This window comes from Orcinus orca, chromosome 13 (assembly GCF_937001465.1).
Source record: "Orcinus orca chromosome 13, mOrcOrc1.1, whole genome shotgun sequence".
NCBI classification, from domain to species: Eukaryota; Metazoa; Chordata; class Mammalia; order Artiodactyla; family Delphinidae; genus Orcinus; species Orcinus orca.
The window spans coordinates 45320406-45344343 of NC_064571.1; the positions used below are offsets into that span (position 1 = coordinate 45320406).

At 37.7% G+C, this 23938-nt stretch overlaps 2 protein-coding genes across 5 annotated transcripts in view; one reads left to right on the top strand and one right to left on the bottom strand.

The window, feature by feature from the left end:
• Positions 1–2942, top strand: part of PPP4R3B (protein phosphatase 4 regulatory subunit 3B) — a 63584-nt gene extending 60642 nt beyond the window's left edge. For all 4 annotated transcript variants that reach the window (XM_033414202.2, XM_033414201.2, XM_004284384.4 and 1 more), the window contains one exon: positions 1275–2942. In XM_033414202.2, the coding sequence (XP_033270093.1) occupies positions 1275–1370 (96 nt within the window). In that variant the 3' untranslated portion in view covers positions 1371–2942. The remainder of the gene's footprint in view (positions 1–1274) is intronic.
• Positions 2943–4970: 2028 nt separating this feature from the next.
• The window catches only part of CFAP36 (cilia and flagella associated protein 36), a 32631-nt gene continuing 13663 nt past the window's right edge, over positions 4971–23938 (bottom strand). The window contains exons 5-10 of the mRNA XM_004284381.4: positions 22671–22758; positions 20912–20963; positions 9173–9275; positions 5962–6101; positions 5625–5774; positions 4971–5139 (exon numbers count right to left, since the gene is read on the bottom strand). Of these exons, the coding sequence (XP_004284429.1) occupies positions 5038–5139; positions 5625–5774; positions 5962–6101; positions 9173–9275; positions 20912–20963; positions 22671–22758 (635 nt within the window). The 3' untranslated portion in view covers positions 4971–5037. The remainder of the gene's footprint in view (positions 5140–5624; positions 5775–5961; positions 6102–9172; positions 9276–20911; positions 20964–22670; positions 22759–23938) is intronic.

The following is a 23938-nucleotide window of genomic DNA, read 5'->3' on the forward strand; positions in this document are numbered from 1 at the left end:
TTCCTTAATTTGCTGTGTGAATATCAGACTGGTGCCTTTTTATGCTGTAATTATGTCTTCTACTTCCTTTCGTCCAACTTGTTTGGCTTAGAAACCAAATAACAAATAATGATAACAGTAATAGTAGCTAATAGCAATTACTGAATAGTAACTACATACCAAGCACTGTGCCAAGTGCTTTACGTTTTGTTTTAAATTCAGCCACACTACTTCTTGCTTATCCAGCTTACAGTTTGTGTGTTAAGCTGAGAAAGAAGCAGAAAGATTCTCACTTAACTATTAAGTTCTATTTGATTCACAGACTTTCTGATAACTGTTTCTAGCTGCTCAGAGCCCTTTGCTGATTAATATTAGTGTTTCAGTTATATTCTGGTAAAGTGTTAATGCTAGATGCCTGGATTCTTTAGGTATGAAGCTACTTAGGTTTGAAATATGACTCATTTCAATTGTACTTGCTTATCCCCTAGAGGTCTTAAGGGTTTGAACTAGATGCAGGGTTTACAGTAGCTCTCTTAACCTGTAAGGTATGTGTACAGATTTCATGGAATTGGTTCAAATTAATGCAGACCTGAGGACATATTAATTGTCTGGGTGAAGTGTCCAGAGCTTTAATAGGATTTGCAAAGGGGTCCATTACTTATAAAAGGCCGAACACCTGAAATATCTGATCCTTTTCTTCTGGGTAGAGAGAGAGAGTCCTAAATTTTTGTCATTAGTTTTTAGGAACCATTTCATGTGTTTATTATCATCAGCCATTTAAAATTATTCTTCAAAAAGCAGAAAAAACAATGATGTGTACTTAGTGATGAAATATATACATGAGGTATATATATATATATATATATATATATATATATATACACACAGAGACTAAAAGGCACCTTTTTGTCACTGGCTGGCTATCATCTCGTGTAAGGTTAGAGAAATGAACTAGTTCATCTCCAAGGTCCTTCTAGCTCCAAATGTCATGATTCTTTGTGAGTCCTACTGTTTGGAGATATTTTTCCACAGTGAAATTTTGCTGAGTTGAATTATGAGGTATCATTAAAAATCCCATAAAAAAGTTGAGGGTAACTAAGAATACCAACAGTTGTACTTATTACTAACTGTTCATAATTTCAAGCAGTTCCTTTATCAAATTCAAATATATCTGTTTCAGATACATGTGGTTAGTTTAGAAAAATGATTTCTAATACCTTTAAAAGTGACTACATTTGTACTAATTAGCTTTTTCTGTTGTTACATATGTTAATTTTTTTTTTATTCTTCATTAGGGAAGTTTGGTTGGTTTAGTGGATTATCCAGATGATGAAGAGGACGATGAAGAAGAAGAAACATCTCCCAGGAAGAGACCTCGTCTTGGCTCATAAAATATTTACTGGGGACCCTCAACATGTGGTTGTACAAAAATGCTGCAGCTGTTCAGTGAGCTGAAAATCTGAATCAGAAAGCTTTCTCACTTGAACTTATAAATATACAAGGAATAGCAAAAGACACTCAGTATATCAGCTAGGAGAGTTTAGCTCTGTAAAAAAAAAAAAAATCAGGCTTCCCAGGAACTTGATCACTTGCTAGTAATTAATGGGTTTGCCTTTCAGGCTGTCAAAAAAAAAGTTAGTAACCAGAACCTGTGAGATAGCTTCTCAGCAAGGGAACTCTCAGGTTTTGGGATGGTTTAGGGGAGGGACAAAGTTGATAAAATAATATTAATGCAGGATTGCTCCAGGAGGGTTTCTGATTTAGAAACAGTTATAAAACTTCAGTTGCAAACCCAATAACATTACTTGTATAATGGTGCTGGCCATGTTGTTCTTTTAATCAGTTGCCTCTTTTTAAAAGAAATTTTTATGGAAAACAAGTTCAACTATCATAAAAAATGAAGTTAAGCTGTTGGGACCATTTCTTTGAAGATATAACAGAAATTCAGCCTTACTGGTAGGTAGAGGGAAATACACCCTGTATTACAGCACATGTTGAGTTTTCTACACCAGGAACTTTCAATGTGTATTTTGATGAAAACAAACAAGCTGGATTCAAAATGGGCAGTTTTGTTAATATAACTTTAAAATCAGCACTTTTACAGATAACAGATGCCAAGAATCAGTATGGTAGTATTCCAGAATGATTTTCTCTAGAAATGGGAGTGGACTGAACAGAATGTTTTCAACTGCCTACCAGTACAATCTTTTGTGGAAGATACTTTGAAGTCACTTTCTGCTTTGTTAATAAAGTTGTCTCTCTCCAGAGCTGCAGGCAAGTTTTAAAGTGTAATTTGTAAAGACTAACATACAAAGAATAGTGCTGAATTAAGTGGCATTTAATATCTATAGGCCATTTTGATCCAAGAAGTTACTTCAGTGTCAGAGTATGCAGCACATGAAGCTTTTCCAAGAACTAACAAGGGTGTAATATGAAAGCTGCTTTTTTTTTTAAGAATAAAAGCACATTCCATGTACGTAAATGAATATAAAATAATAAACTGAGGCAAACAGTTAAGAGGTTTTATTTTTAGAACAGCAAGTTAACTGTAAATATTTTAATGTTAGTTTGCTCATCTATGATCTGAGATGCTGAAGTGAGAAAAACATCCCCCAAACTACAATTTAATGCATTGGGAAGAAAAAAACCAAAAAACTAAAAATAGTAATTCCAGCTACAGCCTTCAGATCACCCTTGTAATGTGTTACGGGTCCATTTTTCCTGGAATAGCTTAAACTGAAGCAGTTTCCCCTGTTTTGGAGATTTTGTAGTTAATTTTAATTTTGGCTATTGTTTGGAAGATGGGCTGTCTGTGTAGATACGAAGTATAGTTTTTCCATAAAACAGATGTTTATTTTGTATTAAAAATACCACTGTACTTGTTTTACACCATTTGTATACATGTGGTGATATTAATGCTGACCTGTAAAATTCAGGAATTAAAATGTGACCCTGTAATTCTATGTTTGTTGCTTTTGTTTGGTTTCTTGTAAATATAAGTAAACTCCATTTTGAGATGTGTCCATTTTACAATATCTTTTTAAAGCCAGTAAGTTATCCATAGATATTTATTATAGACCACTGTGTCATACACCAATCTGAATGAAAGAATTCTAAACAAGGGTCAATTGCACATAGAAGGTATGCCTTGGACACATAAAGTCCCAGCACCAAAGCATCACAGCATTGGGCTTTTACCACCTCTTTGATTAAAGGTACATATATTGAAAAAGACCTTCCACCTCATAAAGGCAAGTGAATCAGGATTTAAACCAAGATCAGTAAAGTTACCATATGAATACATTTTCTTTCAAGCAAATTTTATCAAGCCCCTTCACTCTTCTTAGCTCTTATTAAATTTCCTCTTGGACTCTAATAAGCCCAACCCTAAAGCGTTTCCCTATTTACTCTTGACTCTTCCTGATTAAGTAATTTTAAGTTCCAGTAGGAAGTATTATCTTTATGTATCTTATGAAGTTTCTTTAATTTTCCTTTCTGAAGAACTGCCACAAGTCTTTTAAATCATTTAAATCATCATAGGAGAAACTTTTCTTATAGCAGAAATGTGAATGTTTTGTTGAATTACAGGAAAACACTTTTCATGGTACAGATGCTCACCCACAATGATACGAAAACAAGACTTAAAAATAACCCTTGAAAGAATAACTAATTTAAGATTACAGGTTAGCTGCTGTCTTAAATGTCTACCCTCAGGCAGATCAAGATTTTTATCTTTATCTTCACTCAGTGAAGCAAGCCGGAGCCCACATTTGTATGCCTGAGGTTCTCTTAAAATTATATCTGTAAACATGTATGCAATATAGAAACTATTTTTAATAAAAAGCTACATGAACAGATTTCTGTGTTTTAACCACTAGTTTTTCAACTTGTCCATCTGTGATGAAAATGTGACAAATATAAAGTGATGCTGAGTTTTCTCTGCACGTTGAAAGTTGGAACTAATGTAATTTTGGTATCCCTTTTAAAAAGTTTATAACGATAGATTTAAGGAGATAAAATGGAATTGTAAGTTAAACTCAGGAGTGGCCCGTAACTAGAAAAGAGGGTGCTTATGGGATGACACAACACAGGAAGCTTCTGAAAGGAAGGTTTCTCTCCTACTATTTCTGGTTATTTTTTAGCAAATGGACAACAGAACACTACCTGGGATCACTTCACACACAGAAGACCTACACCCATGGCAGAATTCAGGTCAACAGGCTCAGGCAGTTGTTCCTTTATCTGTTTTAATGGTAGCTCTTCTAGAAAGAATAATAGAGTATTTTTAACATCCCCACGTCTATTTTCAAAGTCCTGTTTGCGCCTGCCTCGATGTGGGATGCTAAAATCTGTCCACCACCACCCCAGAGAACCACTCTTTTCATTAGACTGATCACCCTATATACCTGTTCACCCACAGCTACTCTAACTCACCCAGTAGTTTCCACACAGCAGCCACACATCTTTTTTAAATGAACATTTTCATCATGAACCTTCCCTGCTTTAAAACTTTTCAGTGACTTCCAACTGCCACTATAAAATGTTTAAAACCCTCACATTCCCTACAAGCCTTGCAAATCAGCACCCTACCTATCTCCAATTCTGTGTGCTAACCCCCTCCCCTCATTCTGTCTGTATGCTAGCCATACTGACAGCCGCAGGACCCTGTTTATGATAAAACACTGCCCTTTTCCCTTCTAACAAACACTTGGCTCTTCACTTGGCCCCATGAAAGCAGGGACCCTGTCGATCTACTAGGCTACTGTATCCTTAGCATGCAACACAATGCTTAGCACAAACAATGAATGAAGGAATGCACTATCAGTTAGCTTTCTATATCTTCTCTCCATGAGAGAACATTATTCAGAAATTTGTATTGAACTGGTCAGCATAAGTAACTGCCTTCCCCGCCACCCTTTACCTCAAATGTTTAATAGTAACAATAAGGTTATATTTGCATTTACAAACACAAGTATTTGAAACTAACAGGCTCTGTTTAAGGATTAAATAATTTATTTTTAAGAAATTTTGAACTGCTTTGCTAAATTGTTCTTAAAATTACTTATTAATAACTTCTTCTTTAAGTTTCTCTGCAAGCAATCTCCTCTTTAGTAATGTTTGCTTCTCCTCTGCTGTCATTTCTGGTTTCTCTGTCATTTCCTTAAAAAAAAATAAAAGAAAAAAAATTGGCTACAGTAGAATAAGATGGGTTCATTTTCTAAAATTCCTAACATACTGCCTTGAACAAATATTAGAACATTCAGTAAATTTTTTAAAAAAGCCACACATGGACTGAGTTCCCTAAATCTCTTCTTTGTAAAAATCTCTTCTTGGGGAAGCCTTTTAGAGGTGGTGGCTAGGGTACTGATGCTGCTCTATGATAAAATATTTCAAAAGGCTCAGGTAAAACAGACGGCTGACCCTTCAGTGCTCAGAGCAGGGCAAGTAAAGAATCATAAAACTGCTACCATTTCTACTTCACAAAATCCTCCTATCACAACCATCTCACTGCCTAGAAAAGACTTATTATCAGGTGCTACACTAACAAGGAGGTTAATATGAATAGATCTACAAGAGCACATATGTTGATTTTGAGAATCCCATCCGTAGATTTGCAAATTTTCTCATACTAGAGCTAGCCATACCTCTACCTCCCCAGCAGGTTTTCCTTTCTGCTCCGAATTTTGTATGTGCTTAGTCCTCATATCCTTTCTCATGGACATCAACTTATCTCTCTTCTGCTTCAGATAGTGTTCTCGTTGCCGGAGCTCTTCTGTTCCAAGTGTTGATAAATTCTGGGTCAAATAAGAGAAGGAAAAATCAAGTCTGCGTAAGTGGCACAGATACCCACTGACTGATTAAATTAGAAGTTTGAGTCCAAGACCGCAACAAAAGCCAAGTGTGTATGGCTGTTTACATTGTTTGTTCATAGTACTTTATCATTTTGCTCATAGTTCTTAAAAAGCAATATTTTTTACTTACTGCTATTGGTCCCTCAATGTTTGCATGTTCAAAGCCAGGAATCTTCAGGTCTTTTTGTGGGAGGGAGGAACTTTCAGGCAACGTTTCCAGCTTTCTTGTCAAAGTTTGTACTGACTGATCAGCAGAATGCACTTTAACTTCTGGCAGTAATCAGACAGAGACCAATTAGAATATTATAAGAAATATTAAGTTATTACACTAGGTTCACCAAAATGAGCTAGTGGTAATAATACTTTGGTCTTTCTCATACTCATTCACTCAGCATGCATTGATTCAGTGCCTACATTGTGCTAGGCACTGGGTGAGAACAATAAATGTGGTCCCTGTCCTCAAGGAGCTTGAACTACAGTTCTTGTGAATAATGACATTTCAACAAATAAATACCAAGCTCCTGCTGTTTGGTACTATAGCTACAAAAAGATATAATTCTTGTCTAAAGATCAGAACTGCAGTAAAATGTAATACAAGGTTGCCATACAAGCCAAATAAACAGTGCACTAAAATCCCTTACTTACAATGTAATTGGCTTTCAAACTTTTGCTTGCAGGCAAAAACTGTAATAAGCTATAATTTTTTGTATTGGAGGAATAAGTGCCAGTAATATCAATAATTTGTACTACATACTGAAGATAACTATAAACCTACTAACATATTTAAAAAATGAAGATTTTAAAGTAAGTAGAACAGGGAGATCAGCTTGGTGCTTTGTGATGACATAGAGGGATGGGATAGGAAGGGTGGGATGGAGACTCAACAGGGAGGGGATATGAGGATATATGTATACATATAGTTGATTCACTTTATTGTACAGCAGAAACTAACACAACATTATAAAGCAATTATACTCCAATAAAGATGTAAAAAACTACATAAATAAATACAGTAAGTAGAACTTGGAAGCGGATATAACATGAGTACTCAGTACCTTCCAGTTATTTGGTAACTGTGCCAAGAGACAGGATTAACATGCTAATTGCTTTTGAGACATCTTTTATTATAAGATAAGGTGGGTTTTTTTTAAGATAAAACATTTTCACTGTAATACATGGACTATGAAAGACAGCTGGTGAGACAAGCAAAGACATAAAAATAATGCCAAGAACTAAAAGCATCATGGGAGAACATGATATTCATGTCTCTAAATGATTAAAAATCCAGCATGGTAAAACCAGAAATAGAACTTTGCAGGAGCAAGAAACTTGCCCAAGGATCACTGCTTTAGCACAGGGTGAGTGGACTGACTGCAGTGCCAGGGAAGTTAGAATAAGAAAAAGCTCTCCAGGCTCTTGGACAGAAAGGGAAGTCTCCCTGGAAGAGATGAGGCTGCCGCTAACACTCCAACCAACCTAGACAGGGAACTAGCTCAGAACTAACTTAAACAGAAATGAAGATGAGCTTCAACAAGTTGGTCAAAATATGCAGACAAAATTAAACATGCCATTCATATGATGGTGACTTTAAGCAGTAGTGGGCTTAGCCCCCAAATATGGAACCACAGAGCTGGGGACGAGACAGTAAAATTCTGCAGAGGGGGGAATCCCAGGCACATAAGCATTTATATTCAATTCATGTACTTGGTCTGGACAGTTCCTTGACTTTGTTGGTTATGAACACCTTTTATATTCTAACTAGAGAGAAAAGTACCTGAAGCCAAAATACTTAACTTCTCTGATTTCTAAGAATGGAGAATCGGAAAGCCAGCTAGCTTAAAGAAAGATCATCTCATCACTGGCAACCCTGCGTCAATCTGAGAACAGATGCTATCCATTTCCAGCAGGAACCAGGGAAAGACATGAGCAAAGGGATAAGCAGGAGGTCAAACACCTTTATGATTCCTCCCACATTAGGCCTTTCTCATGGGCACTTTGTATGCAGTGATTGCCCGTAATATCAGATATACTCATTTTTCTAAAAAAATAGAATAGTTTTTAAAAATTAAAATCATTACTTTTGAAATTATCTGCCAGTTTCTCTACCGCTAATGTGCATAACTGAGTTACAAATGGCTTGAGATTAAGTTTTCTATAATAGTTTCACTTAATAGTCAGATAAGCAAATGTATTCAAATTATGTCAGACGCAAGATTAGAACAGTATATGTACTTAGGTCTATATAAAACAAAAAGCTAAGTTTGGGCCAGCAAATTTTAAAAGCACTCAAACAAATCTAAAGCAGGTGCTTTCACAGACATAATTCAAATGAGGTTATTCTACTCAGAACCTGCAGAATATGAAAAAAGAAAAGGAATTATTAGATTTGCTAGGAAGGAAAAAGCCAGATAACTTCATAAACCTGCTTCTGTTTCATATGCCCCATTGTTTTATCAACTAAGCATTTAGATCCTTAAAACACTGGATACACAACAAGCCTATCTATCTCAATTATAAAACTTCTACAAAGTGTAGAAAAACACAAGATTTGGAGTCAGAAGACCAAGGTAAGTCACAGTTTCACTATTTAAGAGCTCAGTGATTTTGGACCTCATTCAAGTTCCTTGAATTTCTTATTTTAAAAAAATAAAAGAAAAATAAGGACCATAATATCTACCTCACAGAGTTATGCGTTTTTTTAATTGATAAAAGGACATGCACCTAAAAACCATAGAAATCCATTAAAAAAATGAAGTAAATTCATGATCATGATTCAAGTTCTGTTTCAGAATTACCTGTCTTCTTATAAAGGAAATCAGAAAACATATATTGAAAATGATTCGCTGCATAGTGAACAAGATCATCCACTAACATTTCCCACAAGGATTCTCATCAATTTTGGTTTCAACAATAGTTACTGACAACTTCTAGATAAATTGGCTACCTGTTGTTTTCTAATTGTGTTTTAATTCAGTAGGAAAATATTATCTTTCCCTCTTCAGCTTCTAACTCTCAAACACCATGTAATTATGGTCAAGGAAGAGAGTACCAAATGTTATGTGAACATACCTTGAATGCTGTAGTCATGGCATAAAGCCTGGGGGCTTCCCCAAGGAATTTTGATCACGGCTCTGGGTTCCAAGCTTTACTTAGAAATTTGGGGGCTACGCCCTCTCTGTCAGCTATCTCCTACAAGCAACCACTTTAGCTAAATTCACAAAGAACATTAAATACCAATGGCCACTTTTTGAGGGTGAAGTATGTATGAGAAAGTGACACACTCTCTTTACAGTGTTTATGTATTCATATTATTCAGAAATTTCAGTACATTTCAACCTTACCTGAGGGTGGGTGTGCAAAATGTTCACCATTCCCTTGGGAATTATTCATTTTTGCAGTTTCATTGGCATGCATCGGAGGCTCTTCTGTTTTAGCCTCTGATAGCTTCAGGAATCAACAATATAATTTAAAAAATACTTTAGATTAATTCTGAATAATTCACTACTTAAGGGATTCATACACATTAGTTTAAAAAATTATTGTCTACTGAATGGATAATAAATCAGAGATTCTATTTTTCCAAAGTTTTTAAGATGTTTCCACCATTTTTTATCTTCTACTTTTGAGGTAGGTAAACATTCTCATTTCCAATCATGCAGTGCTAAGAATAACTAGTTTGGTTAAGACTTTGGATTCAGAAAGAAGTGAGTTCAAACCTAGGCTTCACTCTTACTACTCATGTGACCTTGACCAAGACACCAAGAAATACTCTAAAAGAAATAAAATCACTGATTAATAAGGTGCTTTTTCACTTAAAATAATCTAAAAAATATAATAATAATACCACTACTATGATATGCCTGAAGCAACCACAAACTGGTTTACAGGTATACCTCATTTTATTGCACTTCAATTTATTGTGTTTCACAGACATCCCATTTTTTTACAAATTGAAGGTTTGTGGCAACTCTGCATCAAGCAAGTCTATCAGTGTCATTCTTCCAACAGCATTGCTCATTTCATGTCTCTGTGTCACATTTTGGTAATTCTTGCAATATTTCAAATTTTCATTATTATATTTGTTATAGTGATCAGGGATCAGTAATCTTTGATGTTACTATTGTAACTGTTTGGGGGCACCACAAACCAAACCCATGTAAGACGGTGAAACTTGATAGATGAAAGTTGTGTGTGCTCTAACTGCTCCACTGACCACCTGTCCCCTCATTTCTCTCCCTCTCCTCAGACCTCCCTATTCCCTGAGACACAAGAATGTTGAAATTAGGCCAATTAATAAACCTACAGTGACCTCTAAGTGTTCAAGTGAAAGGAGAATCACGGGTCTCTCACTTTAAATCAAAAGCTAGAAATGATTAAGCTTAGTGAGGAAGGCATGTCGAAAGCTGAGATAGGACAGCCTTCAAGATGGCAGAAGAGTAAGACATGAAGATCACCTTCCTCCCCACAATACATCAGAAATACATCTACATGTGGAACAACTGCTACAGAACACTGGCAGAAGACCTCAGACTTCCCAAAAGTCAAGAAATTCCCCATGTACCTGGGTAGGACAAAAGAAAAAAGAAAACACAGAGACAAAAGAATAGGGACGGGACCTACACCTCTGGGAGGGAGCTGTGAAGGAGGAAAAGTTTCCACACACTAGGAAACCCCTTCACTGGCGGAGATAGGGGGTGGCAGAGGGGAAGCTTCGGAGCCACGGAGGAGAGCACAGCAACAGGGGTGCAGAGGGCAAAGGAGTGGGGTTGGCTGCATGAACACAGCCTGAAGGGGCTAGTGCGCCACAGGTAGATGGGAGGGAGTCTGGGAAAAAGTCTGGAGCTGCCTAAGAGGCAAGAGACTCTTGTTTCCGGGTACATGAGGAGAGGGGATTCAGAGCACCGCCTAAATGAGCTCCCGAGATGGGCACAAGCCACGGCTATCAGAGCTGACACCAGAAACGGGCATGAGACGCTAAGGCTGCTGCTGCCGCCACCAAGACGCCTGTGTGTGAGCACAGGTCACTATCCACACCCCCCTTCCGGGGAGCCTGTGCAGCCCGCCACTGCCAGGGTCCTGTGATCCAGGGGCAACTTCCCCGGGAGAACGCACGGCGCGCCTCAGGCTGGTGCAACATCACTCCAGCCTCTGCCACCGCAGGCCCGCCCCGCACTCCGTGCCCCTCTCTCCCCCCAACCACCGGCCTGAGTGAGCCACAGCCCCCAAATCAGCTGCTCCTTTAACCCCGTCCTGTCTGAGCAAAGAACAGACGCCCTCAGGCGACCTACACACAGAGGCAGGGCCAAATCCAAAGCTGAACCCCTGGGCTGTGCGAGCAAAGAAGAGAAAGGTAGGGATTCCCTGGTGGCGCAGTGGTTGAGAGTCCGCCTGCCTATGCAGTGGACACGGGTTTGTGCCCTGTTCTGGGAGGATCCCACATGCCGCAGAGCGGCTGGACCCGTGAGCCATGGCCACTGAGCCTGCGTGTTCGGAGCCTGTGCTCCGCAACGGGAGAGGCCACAGCAGTGAGAGGCCCGCGTACCGCAAAAAAAAAAAAAAAAAAAAAAAAAGAAGAAGAAGAGAAAGGGAAATCTCTCCCATCAGCCTCAGGAGCAGCGGATTAAATCTCCACAATCAACTTGATGTACCCTGCATCTGTGGAGTACCTGAATAGACAACGAATCATCCCAAATTGGGGCAGTGGACTTTGGGAGCAACGATTTTTTTTTTTTCCCTTTTTTCTTATTCTGAGTGTGTATGTGTATGCTTCTGTGTGTGACTGTCTGTATAGCTTTGCTTTTACCATTTGTCCTATGGTTCTGTCTGTCCGTTTTTTGGGGGGTTTTTTTAGTATAGTTTTTAGCACTTGTTATCATTGGTGGATTTGTTTTTTGGTTTGGTTGCTCTCTTCTCTCTTTCTTTTTATTACTTTTTTTAAAATTATTTTTTACTTTAATAACTTTATTTTATATTATTATTATATTTTTCTTTCTTTCTTTCTTTCTTTCTACCTTTTATTCTGAGCCGTGTGGATGACAGGGTCTTGGTGCTCTGGCCGGGTGTCAGGCCTGTGCCTCTGAGGTGGGAGAGCCGAGTTCAGGACATTGACCCACCAGAGACCTCCCAGCTCCACGTAATATCAATCGGCGAGAGCTCTCCCAGAGATCTCCATCTCAACGCCAAGACCCAGCTCCACTCAACAACCAGCAAGCTACAGTGCCAGACACCTGATGCCAAACAACTAGCAAGACAGGAACACAACCCCACCCATTAGCAGAGAGGCTGCCTAAAATCATAAGGTCACAGACACCCCAAAACACACCACCAGACTCGGTCCTGCCCACCAGAAAGACAAGATCCACTCTCATCCACCAGAACACAGGTACCAGTCCACTCCACCAGGAAGCCTCCACAACCCAATGAACCAACCTTAGCCACTGGGGGTAGACACCAAAAACAATGGTAACAACGAACCTGCAGCCTGCGAAAAGGAGACCCCAAACACGGTAAGTTAAGCAAAATGAGAAGACAGAGAAACACACAGCAGATGAAGGAGTAAGGTAAAAACCCACCAGACCTAACAAATGAAGAGGAAATAGGCAGTCTACCTGAAAAAGAATTCAGAATAATGATAGTAAAGATGATCCAAAATCTTGGAAATAGAATGGAAAAAATACAAGAAACGTTTAACAAGGAACTAGAAGAAATAAAGAGCAAACAAACAATGATGAGCAACACAATAAATGAAATTAAAAATTCTCTAGAAGGAATCAATAGCAGAGTAACTGAGGCAGAAGAACGGATAAGTAACCTGGAAGATAAAATAGTGGAAATAACTACTGCAGAGCAGAATAAAGAAAAAAGAATGAAAAGAATTGAGTACAGTCTCAGAGACCTCTGGGAAAACATTAAATGCACCAACATTCGAAGTATAGGGGTCCCAGAAAAACAAGAGAAAAAGAAAGGGACTGAGAAAATATTTGAAGAGATTATAGTTGAAAACTTCCCTAATATGGGAAAGGAAATAGTTAATCAAGTCCAGGAAGCACAGAGAGTCCCATACAGGATAAATCCAAGGAGAAACACACCAAGACACATATTAATCAAACTATCAAAAATTAAATACAAAGAAAAAAGTATTAAAAGTAGCAAGGGAAAAACAACAAATAACATACAAGGGAATTTCCATAAGGTTAACAGCTGATCTTTCAGCAGAAACTCTGCAATCCAGAAGGGAGTGGCAGGACATATTTAAAGGGGTGAAACGGAAAAACCTACAACCAAGATTACTCTACCAAGCACGGATCTCATTCAGATTCGATGGAGAAATTAAAACCTTTACAGACAAGCAAAAGCTAAGAGAATTCAGCACCACCAAACCAGCTTCACAACAAACGCTAAAGGAACTTCTCTGGGCAGGAAACAAAAGAGAAGGAAAAGACCTGCAAAAACAAACCCAAAACAATTAAGAAAATGGTAATAGGAACATACATATCGATAATTACCTTAAATGTAAATAGATTAAATGCTCCAACCAAAAGACATAGACTGGCTGAATGGATACAAAAACAATACCTGTATATATGCTGTCTACAAGAGACCCACATCAGACCTGTGGACACGTACAGACTGAAAGTGAGAGGATGGAAAAAGATATTCCACGCAAATGGAAGTCATAAGAAAGATGAAGTAGCAATTCTCATATCAGACAAAATAGACTTTAAAACAAAGACTATTACAAGAGACAAAGAAGGACACTACATAATGATCAAGGGATTGATCCAAGAAGAAGATATAACAATTGTAAATATTTATGCACCCAACATAGGAGCACCTCAACACATAAGGCAAATGCTAACAGCCATAAAAGGGGAAATCGACAGTAACACAATCATAGTAGTGGACTTTAACACCCCACTTTCACCAATGGACAGATCATCCAAAATGAAAATAAATAAGGAACACAAGCTTTAAATGATACATTAAACAAGACGGACTTAGTTGATATTTATAGGATATTCCATCCCAAAACAACAAAATACACTTTCTTCTAAAGTGCTCATGGAACATTATCCAGGATAGATCATATCTTGGGTCACAAATCAACCCTTCGTAAAATTAAGAAAATTGAAATCGTATCAAGTATCTTTTCTGACCACAATGCTATGAGACTAGATATCAATTACAGGAAAAAATCTGTAAAAAATACAAACACATGGAGGCTAAACAATACACTACTTAATAACCAAGAGATCACTGAAGAAATCAAAAAATACCTAGAAACAAATGACATGAAAACATGACAACCGAAAACCTATGGGATGCAGCAAAAGCAGTTCTAAGACAGAAATTTACAGCAATACACTCCTACCTTAAGCAACAAGAAATATCACAAATAAACAACCTAACCTTACACCTAAAGCAATTAGAGAAATAACAAAAAAAAAAACCCCAAAGTTAGCAGAAGGAAAGAAATAATAAAGATCAGATCAGAAATAAATGAAAAAGAAATGAAGGAAACAATAGCAAAGATCAATAAAACTAAAACCTGGTTCTTTGAGAAGATAAACAAAATTGATAAACCATTAGCCAGACTCATCAAGAAAAAAAGGGAGAAGACTCAAATCAATAGAATTAGAAATGAAAAAGGAGAAGTAACAACTGACACTGCAGAAATACAAAGGATCATGAGAGATTACTATAAGCAACTATATGCCAATAAAATGGACAACCTGGAAGAAATGGACAAATTCTTAGAAATGCACAAACTTGTGAAACTGAACCACAAAGAAATAGAAAATACAAACAGACCAATCACAGGCACTGAAATTGCGACTGGGATTAAAAATCTTCCAACAAACAAAAGCCCAGGACCAGAGGGCTTCACAGGCAAATTCTATCACATATGTAGAAAAGAGCTAACACCTATCCTTCTCAAACTCTTCCAAAATATACCAGAGAGAGGAACACTCCTAAACTCATTCTACGAGGCCACCATCACCCTGATACAAAAACCAGACAAAGATGTCACAAAGAAAGAAAACTACAGGCCAATATCACTGATGAACATAGATGCAAAAATCCTCAACAGAATACTAGCAAACAGAATCCAACAGCACATTAAAAGGATCATACACCATGATCAAGTGGGGTTTATCCCAGGAATGCAAGGATTCTTCAATATATGCAAATCAATCAATGTGATACACCATATTAACAAACTGAAGAATAAACACCATATAATCATCCCAATAGATGCAGAAAAAGCTTTCGACAAAATCCAACACCGATTTATGATAAAAAACCCTCCAGAAAGTAGGCACAGAGGGAACTTACCTCAACATAATAAAGGCCATATATGACAAACCCACAGCCGACATTGTCCTCAATGGTGAAAAACTGAAACCATTTCCTCCAAGATCAGGAACAAGACAAGGTTGCCCACTCTCACCACTATTTTTCAACATTGCTTTGGAATTTTTAGCCACAGCAATCAGAGAAGATAAAGAAATAAAAGGAATCTAAATTGGAAAAGAAGAAGTAAAGCTGTCACTGTTTGCAGATGACATGATACTATACATAGAGAATCCTAAAGACGCTACAAGAAAACTACTAGAGCTAATCAACGAATTTGGTAAAGTAGCAGGATACAAAATTAATGCACAGAAACCTCTTGCATTCCTATACACTAACAATAAAAAATCTAAAAGAGAAATTAAGGAAACACTCCCATTTACCAATGCAAAAAGAATAAAACACATAGGAATAAACCTACCTAAGGAGACAAAAGACCTGTATGCAGAAAACTATAAGACACCGATGAAAGAAATTAAAGACGATACAAACAGATGGAGAGATGTACCATGTTCTTTGACTGGAAGAATTAACATTGTGAAAATGACTATACTACCCAAAGCAATCTACAGATTCAATGCAATCCCTATCAAACTACCAATGGCGTTTTTCACAGAACTAAAACAAAAAATTTCACAATTTGTATGGAAACACAAAAGACCCCGAATAGCCAAAGCAATCTTGAGAAAGAAAAACGGATCTGGAGGAATCAGGCTCCCTGACTTCAGAGTATACTACAAAGGTACAGTAATCAAGACAGTATGGTACTGGCACAAAAACAGAAACATGGATCAATGGAACAGGATAGAAAACCCAGAGATAAGCCCACACACATATGGTCACCTTATTTTTGATAAAGGAGCCAAGAATATACAATGGAGAAAAGACAGCCTCTTCAGTAAGTGGTGCTGGGAAAACTGGACAGCTACATGTAAAAGAATGAAATCAGAACACTCTCTAACACCACACACAAAAATAAACTCAAAATGGATTAAAGACCTAAATGTAAGGCCAGACACTATAAAACCCTTAGAGGAAAACATAGGCAGAACACTCTATGACATAAATCACAGCAAGATCCTTTTTGACCCACCTCCTAGAGAAATGGAAATAAAACCAAAAATAAACAAATGGACCTAATGAAACTTCAAAGCTTTTGCACAGCAAAGGAAACCATAAACAAGACAAAAAAACAACCCTCAGAATGGGAGAAAATATTTGCAAATGAAGCAACTGACAAAGGATTAATCTCCAAAATTTACACGCAGCTCATACAGCTCAATATCAGAAAAACAAACAACCCAATCCAAAAATGGGCAGAAGACCTAAATAGACATTTCTCCAAAGAAGATATACAGATTGCCAGCAAACACATGAAAGAATGCTCAACATCATTAATCTTTAGGGAAATGCAAATCAAAACTACAATGAGGTATCACGTCACAGCAGTCAGAATGGCCATCATCAAAAAATGTACAAACAATAAATGTGGAGAGGGTGTGGAGAAAAGGAAACCCTCTTGCACTGTTGGTGGGAATGTATATTAATACAGCCACTATGGAGAACAGGAGGTTCCTTAAAAAACTAAAAATAGAACTACCATATGACCCACAATCCCACTACTGGGCATATACCTTGAGAAAACCATAATTCAAAAAGTCATGTACCACAATGTTCATTGCAGCTCTATTTACAATAGCCAGGACATGGAAGCAACCTAAGTGTCCATCAACAGATGAATTGCTAAGGAAGATGTGGCACATATACAATGGAATATTACTCAACCATAAAAAAAATCGAAATTGAGTTATTTCTAGTGAGGTGGATGGACCTAGAGTCTGTCATACAGAGTGAAGTACGTCAGAAAGAGAAAAACAAATGCCGTAGGCTAACACATATATATGGAATCTAAAAAAAAAAAAAAAGTGGCCACGAAGTACCTAGGGGCAGGACGGGAATAAAGACGCAGACCTACTAGAGAATGGACTTGAGGACACAGGGAGGGGGAAGGGTAAGCTGTGACAAAGTGAGAGAGTGGCATGGACACATATACACTACCAAACGTAAAGTAGACAGCTAGTGGGAAGCAGCCGCATAGCACAGGGAGACCAGCTCGGTGCTTTGTGACCACCTAGAGGGGTGGGATAGGGAGGGTGGGAGGGAGGGAGACTCAAGAGGGAGGAGATATGGGGATATATGTATATGTATAGCTGATTCACTTTGTTATACAGCAGAAACTAACACACCATTGTAAAGCAATTACACTCCAATAATGATGTTAAGAAAAAAGGAAGCTGAGATAGGCCAAAGGTTAGGCCTCTTGTACCAAACAGTTAGCCAAGTTGTGAATGCAAAGGAAAAGCTCTTGAAGGAAATTAAAAGTGATACTCCAGTGAACACATGAATGATAAGAAAGTGAAACAGCCTTATTGCTGATATGGAGAAACTCTTAGTGGTCTGGATAAAAGATCAAACCAGCCACAACACTCCCATAAGCCAAAGCCTAATCCAGAGCAAGCCTTTAACTCTCTTCAGTTCAAGCCTTTAACTCTCTTCAGTTCTATGAAGGCTGAGAGATGTGAGGAAGATGCAGAAGAAGAGTGTGAAACTAACAGAGGGTGGTTCATGCGGCTGAAGGAAAGAAGCTGTCTCTGTAACACAAAAGTACAGGATGAGGCAGCAAGTGCTTATGCAGAAGCTGCAGCAAGCTATCCAGAAGATCTCACTAACAAAATTAATGAAGGTGGTTACACTAAACAACAGATTTTCAATGCAAATGAAACAGCCTACTACTGGAAGGAGAGGCCATATAGGACTTTCCTAGCTGGAGAGGATAAGTCAGTGCCTGGCTTTAAAGCTTCAAAGGACAGGTTCTCTTATTAGGGGCTAATGCAGCTGGTGACTTGAAGTTGAAGCCAATGCTCATTTACTGTTCTGAACATCATAAGGCCCTTAAGAATTATGCTAAATCTACTCTCCCTGTGCTCTATCAATGGAACAACAAAGCCTGGATTACAGCACATCTGTTTACAACATGGTTTACTGAATACTTGAAGCCCACTGTTATGATCTACTCCTCAGAAAAAAAAGATTCCTTTCAAAATATTAACTACTCATTGACAATGCACCTGGATACCCAAGAGCTCTGATGGAGGTGTACAACAAGATTCATGTTGTTTTCATGCCTGCTACACAACATCCGTTCTACATCTCATGGATCAAGGAGTAATTTCAACTTTCAAGTCTCATTCTTTAAGCAATACATTTCGTAAGGCTATAGCTGCCACAGATGATGATTTCTCCAATGGATCTAGGCAAAGTCAATTGAAATCCTTCTGGAAAGGATTCACAGTTCTATATGCCATTAAGAACATTCATGATTCATGGAAAGAGGTCAAAATATGAACATTAACAGGAATTTAGAAGAAATTGATTCCAACCCTCATGGATGACTTAGAGGGCTTCAAGATTTCAGTGGAGGAAGTTTTGCAGATGTGGAGGAAACAGCAAGAGAACCAGAATTAGAAGTGGAGGCTGGAGATGTGCCTGAATTGGTGCATTCTCATGATAAAACTTGAATGGATGAGGAGTTACTTCTTATGGATGAGCAAAGAGAGTGGTTTCTTGAGATGGAATCTGCTCCTGGGGAAGATGCTGTGAAGATTATTGAAATGACACCAAAGGATTTAGAATATTACACAAATTTAGTTGATAAAGTAGCAGCCAGGTTTGAGAAGATTGACTCCAATTTTGAAAGAAGTTCTACTGTGGGTAAGATGCCATCAAACAGCACTTCATGCTACTGTGAGATTGTTCATGAGAGGAAGAGTCAAATAATGCGACAAACTTCATTGTTGTCTTATCTTAAGAAACTGCCACATCCACCCCAACCTTCAGTAACCACCACCCTGGTCAGTCAGCAGCCATCGACATCGAGGCAAGGCCCTCCACCAGCAAAAAGATTACAGCTTGCTGAAGGTTCAGATGATGGTTAGCATTTTTTAGCAATAAAATAATATTTTTCTTTTTCCTCTTTGGCCGCACCACACAGCATGTGGGATCTTAGTTCCCCGACCAGGGATCGAACCGGTGGCCCCTGCAGTGGAAGTGCAAAGTCTTAACCTCTGGACCACCAGGGAAGTCCCAGCAATAAATATAATTTTTAATGAAGGTATGTACATTGTTTTTTTAGACATAATGCTACTGCACAATTAATAGACTACAGTATAGTGTAAACATAACCTTTATATGCACTGGGAAACCAAAATACTTTTGTGACTTATTTCATTGCCATCTTCGCTTTATTGCAATAGTCTAGAACCGATCTCACAACATCTCTGAGATATGCCTGTATTTCCATTTCTAAAATGGGATACTATATTTAAACCAAAGAGATCGTTTAAATCTTGGAAAGAACCAAGTAAACTGATACTTCATTTTTCCTTAAAAACAGGAAAATCCAATCACATGTAACTTTTCAGGTAATTCATGAATACCTAAATCATAAGTCTCTATATGTTGAGTGATGGAAACATGAAGACTGAAATTATTATCAGCTCTACTTTTGTGTGCTTGAAAATTTCCATTAAAAGAAGTCTAAAAAAACCATACGCCCCAAAACATATTATTATTCAAGAAGCCTGATATAGTTTATATATAAATCAGAAAGTCAATACTACTGTCTTTTTGTGTGTGTGTCTGTGGCCACATCGCCCGGCCTGTGGGATCTTAGTTCCCCAACCAGGGATCAAACCGGCACCGCCTGCCGTGGAAGTGCGAAGTCTTAACCTCTGGACCACCAGGGAATTCCCAGTACTACTGTCTTCTGAGAGCAGTTTTGAACGAGTTTCTGTTCTATACTCCTACATTAAAAAATATTATTATCTATGAATTTCACCTCCATTTACTAAACGGAGATTTACTCAAAGATACATAAATCCCCTCTAAATCCCAAAACATCTCTCTTTTGCTCTTCATTGGTTACCTTGGAGTAAAATAGGTTTTTTCAAATATAGTAAATGATACAAGCAGGTATCACAGTCATTGAAGGAAAAAAAGGAAAATGACTTTCAAGCAACTGAGAATTAGTTTATATTAGGTTTCACTCTCCCTTCAGGGAGATTTGAGAAAATGTGGAAAGAGAAGCAGCTAGAAAAGGGGGGAGGAAAAAATAAATATTATCTTCCCTCACCTCAGCCAGATACATGTTTAATTGATCCTTAGGAAAGATTAGGCCCTTTATGGAAACAGTTCTTAATGAAAGAGGAGTATGCCAGGAAATGTGAAACTGAATCATTCTGCTTCAAGCTGGCAATGTTAAAGTCTACAAGGGACCCTCAGTATTAGCTGCAGATGGTGTTTCAAAATAGTAAAGGAATCAAGGTGAGTGGGGAAGTAAAATGTTTTTCTTAATCATTTTATTCATAAAATTAAGGGGAATTTCTATTAAAAATTCCCCAAAATCTGAATGGTATTACATACAGTTTTTTTGGAGTGAACAATCTCATTCTTTATCGGGAATTTAAAAGGTAGGTCGCTGGATGAATTATAAAGTGAATAAAGTTATAAAGTTAAGTATAAATGCTCAGAATTGCCAAGAAAATATAAATACTCTGAGGAACTGTGTCGTTCCACCTAAGCTTAAAGTTTAATAGAAAACCCAGGTGTAAACCTAAGGGATAACAGCAATGAAATATTTCTATTATATTAATATGTTTTGTAGGCACCTGCTTTTTACTCTTTCTTTCTTCCTCCTGGTCATATTCTTCTTTCGATTTTCTGAAATATACAAAAATAAAGTAGAAAAGTAAACTTTCTCTTTTGGTCAAAGAACAAATATTCAACAAGAAACATGCTAACCTAAGCTTACAATATGTGCAAGAAATTTTGGAAACAAAGATGGAAATAATCAGGCTTAACTTAAAGCAGCTTACAATCAACTGAGAAAGACATACATAGGCATAAACAGCACAATATAGTTAGCCACATAAAATACAGGTTTACCTATTTCCTCTGGAGATGTGAAGGACCCCTAGCTGAACAAAGATCAACAGGTTTGAAATCCTAAACCCAAATCTGAATGGCAAATCTCATGAATATGGACTTCGATCTCTCTCTTTAGACTGATCAGTTACATTCCTCCTAAGATCCATTTCTCCCCTCATTCTAGTTTTTCCATGGCATCTGAGCTACCACACAGCTCTCCTGATGCCATTATGCCAAAGCCCTATCAGCTTTTGTAAACTGCTCACTGAGGGAAGTCTGATTTAGGAAAATAGCCAATTCAACTCTCATACATGTTCATGATTAAGCTCCACTGCTTATACAGTAGTACACCACCCCCAGAAGCTCGTAGAAAACACAGTAAAATCTAAAAGCACAATGCTGACCAGTTTTCAAACCACCAATCAACCAAGAAGCAACCAGTACAAGTCAAAACTGACAGTCCTCTAAACCTATTACCAAATATCCTGAACTCTTCAAATCTTTCAACTCAGAGCGTTGTGTGTTGTCTCAGGCTCCCATTTGCCGTCGCCATGGAAAGGAGGACCTGGCAGGAAAGGCCGGGTTTTACCCGCAAACTTGCCTCCCTCCCCACAACCACGCAAATCTCCTGAAATGCAGCACAAAGTCCTACAGCTCCTTCCACAGTCCCCCACTAGGCCCATCCTCCTAACCACCATCCTGCCTAACCTCCCTCCTGCTTTGGAACTGGGGACAAGTTGGGTAGGTGGGAGGACTACAGGATGCTAGAAGACGGTCATGTATGTGGTTAGAGTGGAGAGCCAGGGCCACCAAATGCCAAGGCCCCATTCTGCAGGGGACACAAATAGCTGCAGGTATCCTTTTGCCTTAAACCTATACATTCCCATAGATTTAAATATTAAGTGCTTCAATTGCCCCTCCCTTCTAAAACTCCCATAGGGGTCAGGGGACAACAGGCCCAAGAGGGGAAATGCCCCTTTAGTGGGCTGCACATTCCATGCCAGGCATTTGGCTGAGAATCACGTAACTGAGGCAAGAAAGAGACCAGCAAAGAGTCAGCTATTTGGTCTGTGGAGTCTGGATATTCAACCTCCTACTGTGAGACACCTGGCATAAGCCTCCTCTAATACCCAGATCCAGAAGCCAAGGAGTTTCCTGCTTATCTCAGGCCACTACAGCCCTTCCAGGCATCAGGCTGGGTCTACTGCATCTTGTTCCCATTGGTGGCTAGTTTCCTATTCCCATGATGGGAGTGGAGGAAGACCCTCCCATCTGCGCTGATCTGGTATGAGTCATCTGAAAATAATTTTTTCTGTCCATTAAGAAATGTAATATATACATAATTATAAACAAATAAAATGATAAATCATTTTCATCGTCTTTAGGAGAGAATTTAGATATTTTACTAGTTCACAGTATTTTTTTGAGTAAAAAGCACATATGCAGATAATATTGTAATATTACTAATGATCCATTCAAAAAATAATTAAAGAAGCATACCTAAGAACTTCTCTCAGGATTTTCATCTCTTCCTGTTCAAGGTCACTGACCACATCAGAACCATCTGTTAAGCAGTCAGGTAATACACCTGTTCAAAACCAAAGACCATACAGAAGAATATCAAGTCAACTGAAACACTTATTTTTCACTATTCTAGTTCATCAAGAAGTACAAATAAGTTTATTAAGATCTATAACTTTTAAAAAATGTTCTAAGCTATTATCTTTGTAACTATGGTCTTTTTAACTTTTTCTTCTTTTAGGGAATCAGCCCCACCAAAAAAGCACAATTTTACCTAGAAATGACTCTTGGTAATTATTTGTATTGCTTATTTAAAATAACAATAATAATATATGACAATAGAAATTAATTGCTTATATTTAATATAAGCAACTTATAGAATTAATATAAGCTATTTATAGAATAAATAGCTTATATTTCAGCTATTATCTTCCATAATCATACTATACAGGACATACCATTGAAATCAATAAGCTCCTAATAATGAAATTATGCTCTCAAAAGTATTCCTTAAATGGGAAAAGAGTTTACAAAACAAAATATAAAATACGTCATTAATTGAAACAGTATGTTAATCCTCTTCATTCATACTAAAACAAATGCTACTGAAAAGGGCCCCGCTTACTACATGCAGAAAAGCATGGTGCTAAGCACTTAAGGGGAATATAAAGATGAATAAAACAACCTCTGCCCTCAGAGCTTCTATTCAAATATTGGGCTAATAACTATAAACCAGGGCAGCACCAACTTTGGCCCAAGGCAAATAGTAATTCATGGCAAGCAATTTTAAGCATTGGTTTCATTTACTTTATTACCTATATCTTCCTGATAAGCAGGTAGACTGGTAATAAGTGTTCTGTTTTTATCTATAATTATTATATTCCCAAAACATTAACAGCATGTCCCCTAATTTTTACCTTCCATTTCTTTATCCATATATGACTACGGGATTTTGGATCTGCTCTAAATTAAAGTAGCTTTATTATTCTAATCCCCTGATGTTTAAATGCATTGTAAAGTAAACTTGTCATTTTGATATAACTGCAGATTCACACGCAGTTGTAAGAAACAATACAGAGAGATGCTATGCACTCTTTACCCAGTTTCCCCCAAGGGTTACATTTACAAAACTATAGTATAGTATCACAACCAGAAAATTGGTCTTAAGTGCATTTTTCCTCAGTCAAAAGCTATACAATTAGTATTCTCCTATTCACCTTTTATGGAAAATTTTAAAAACTAAGGAA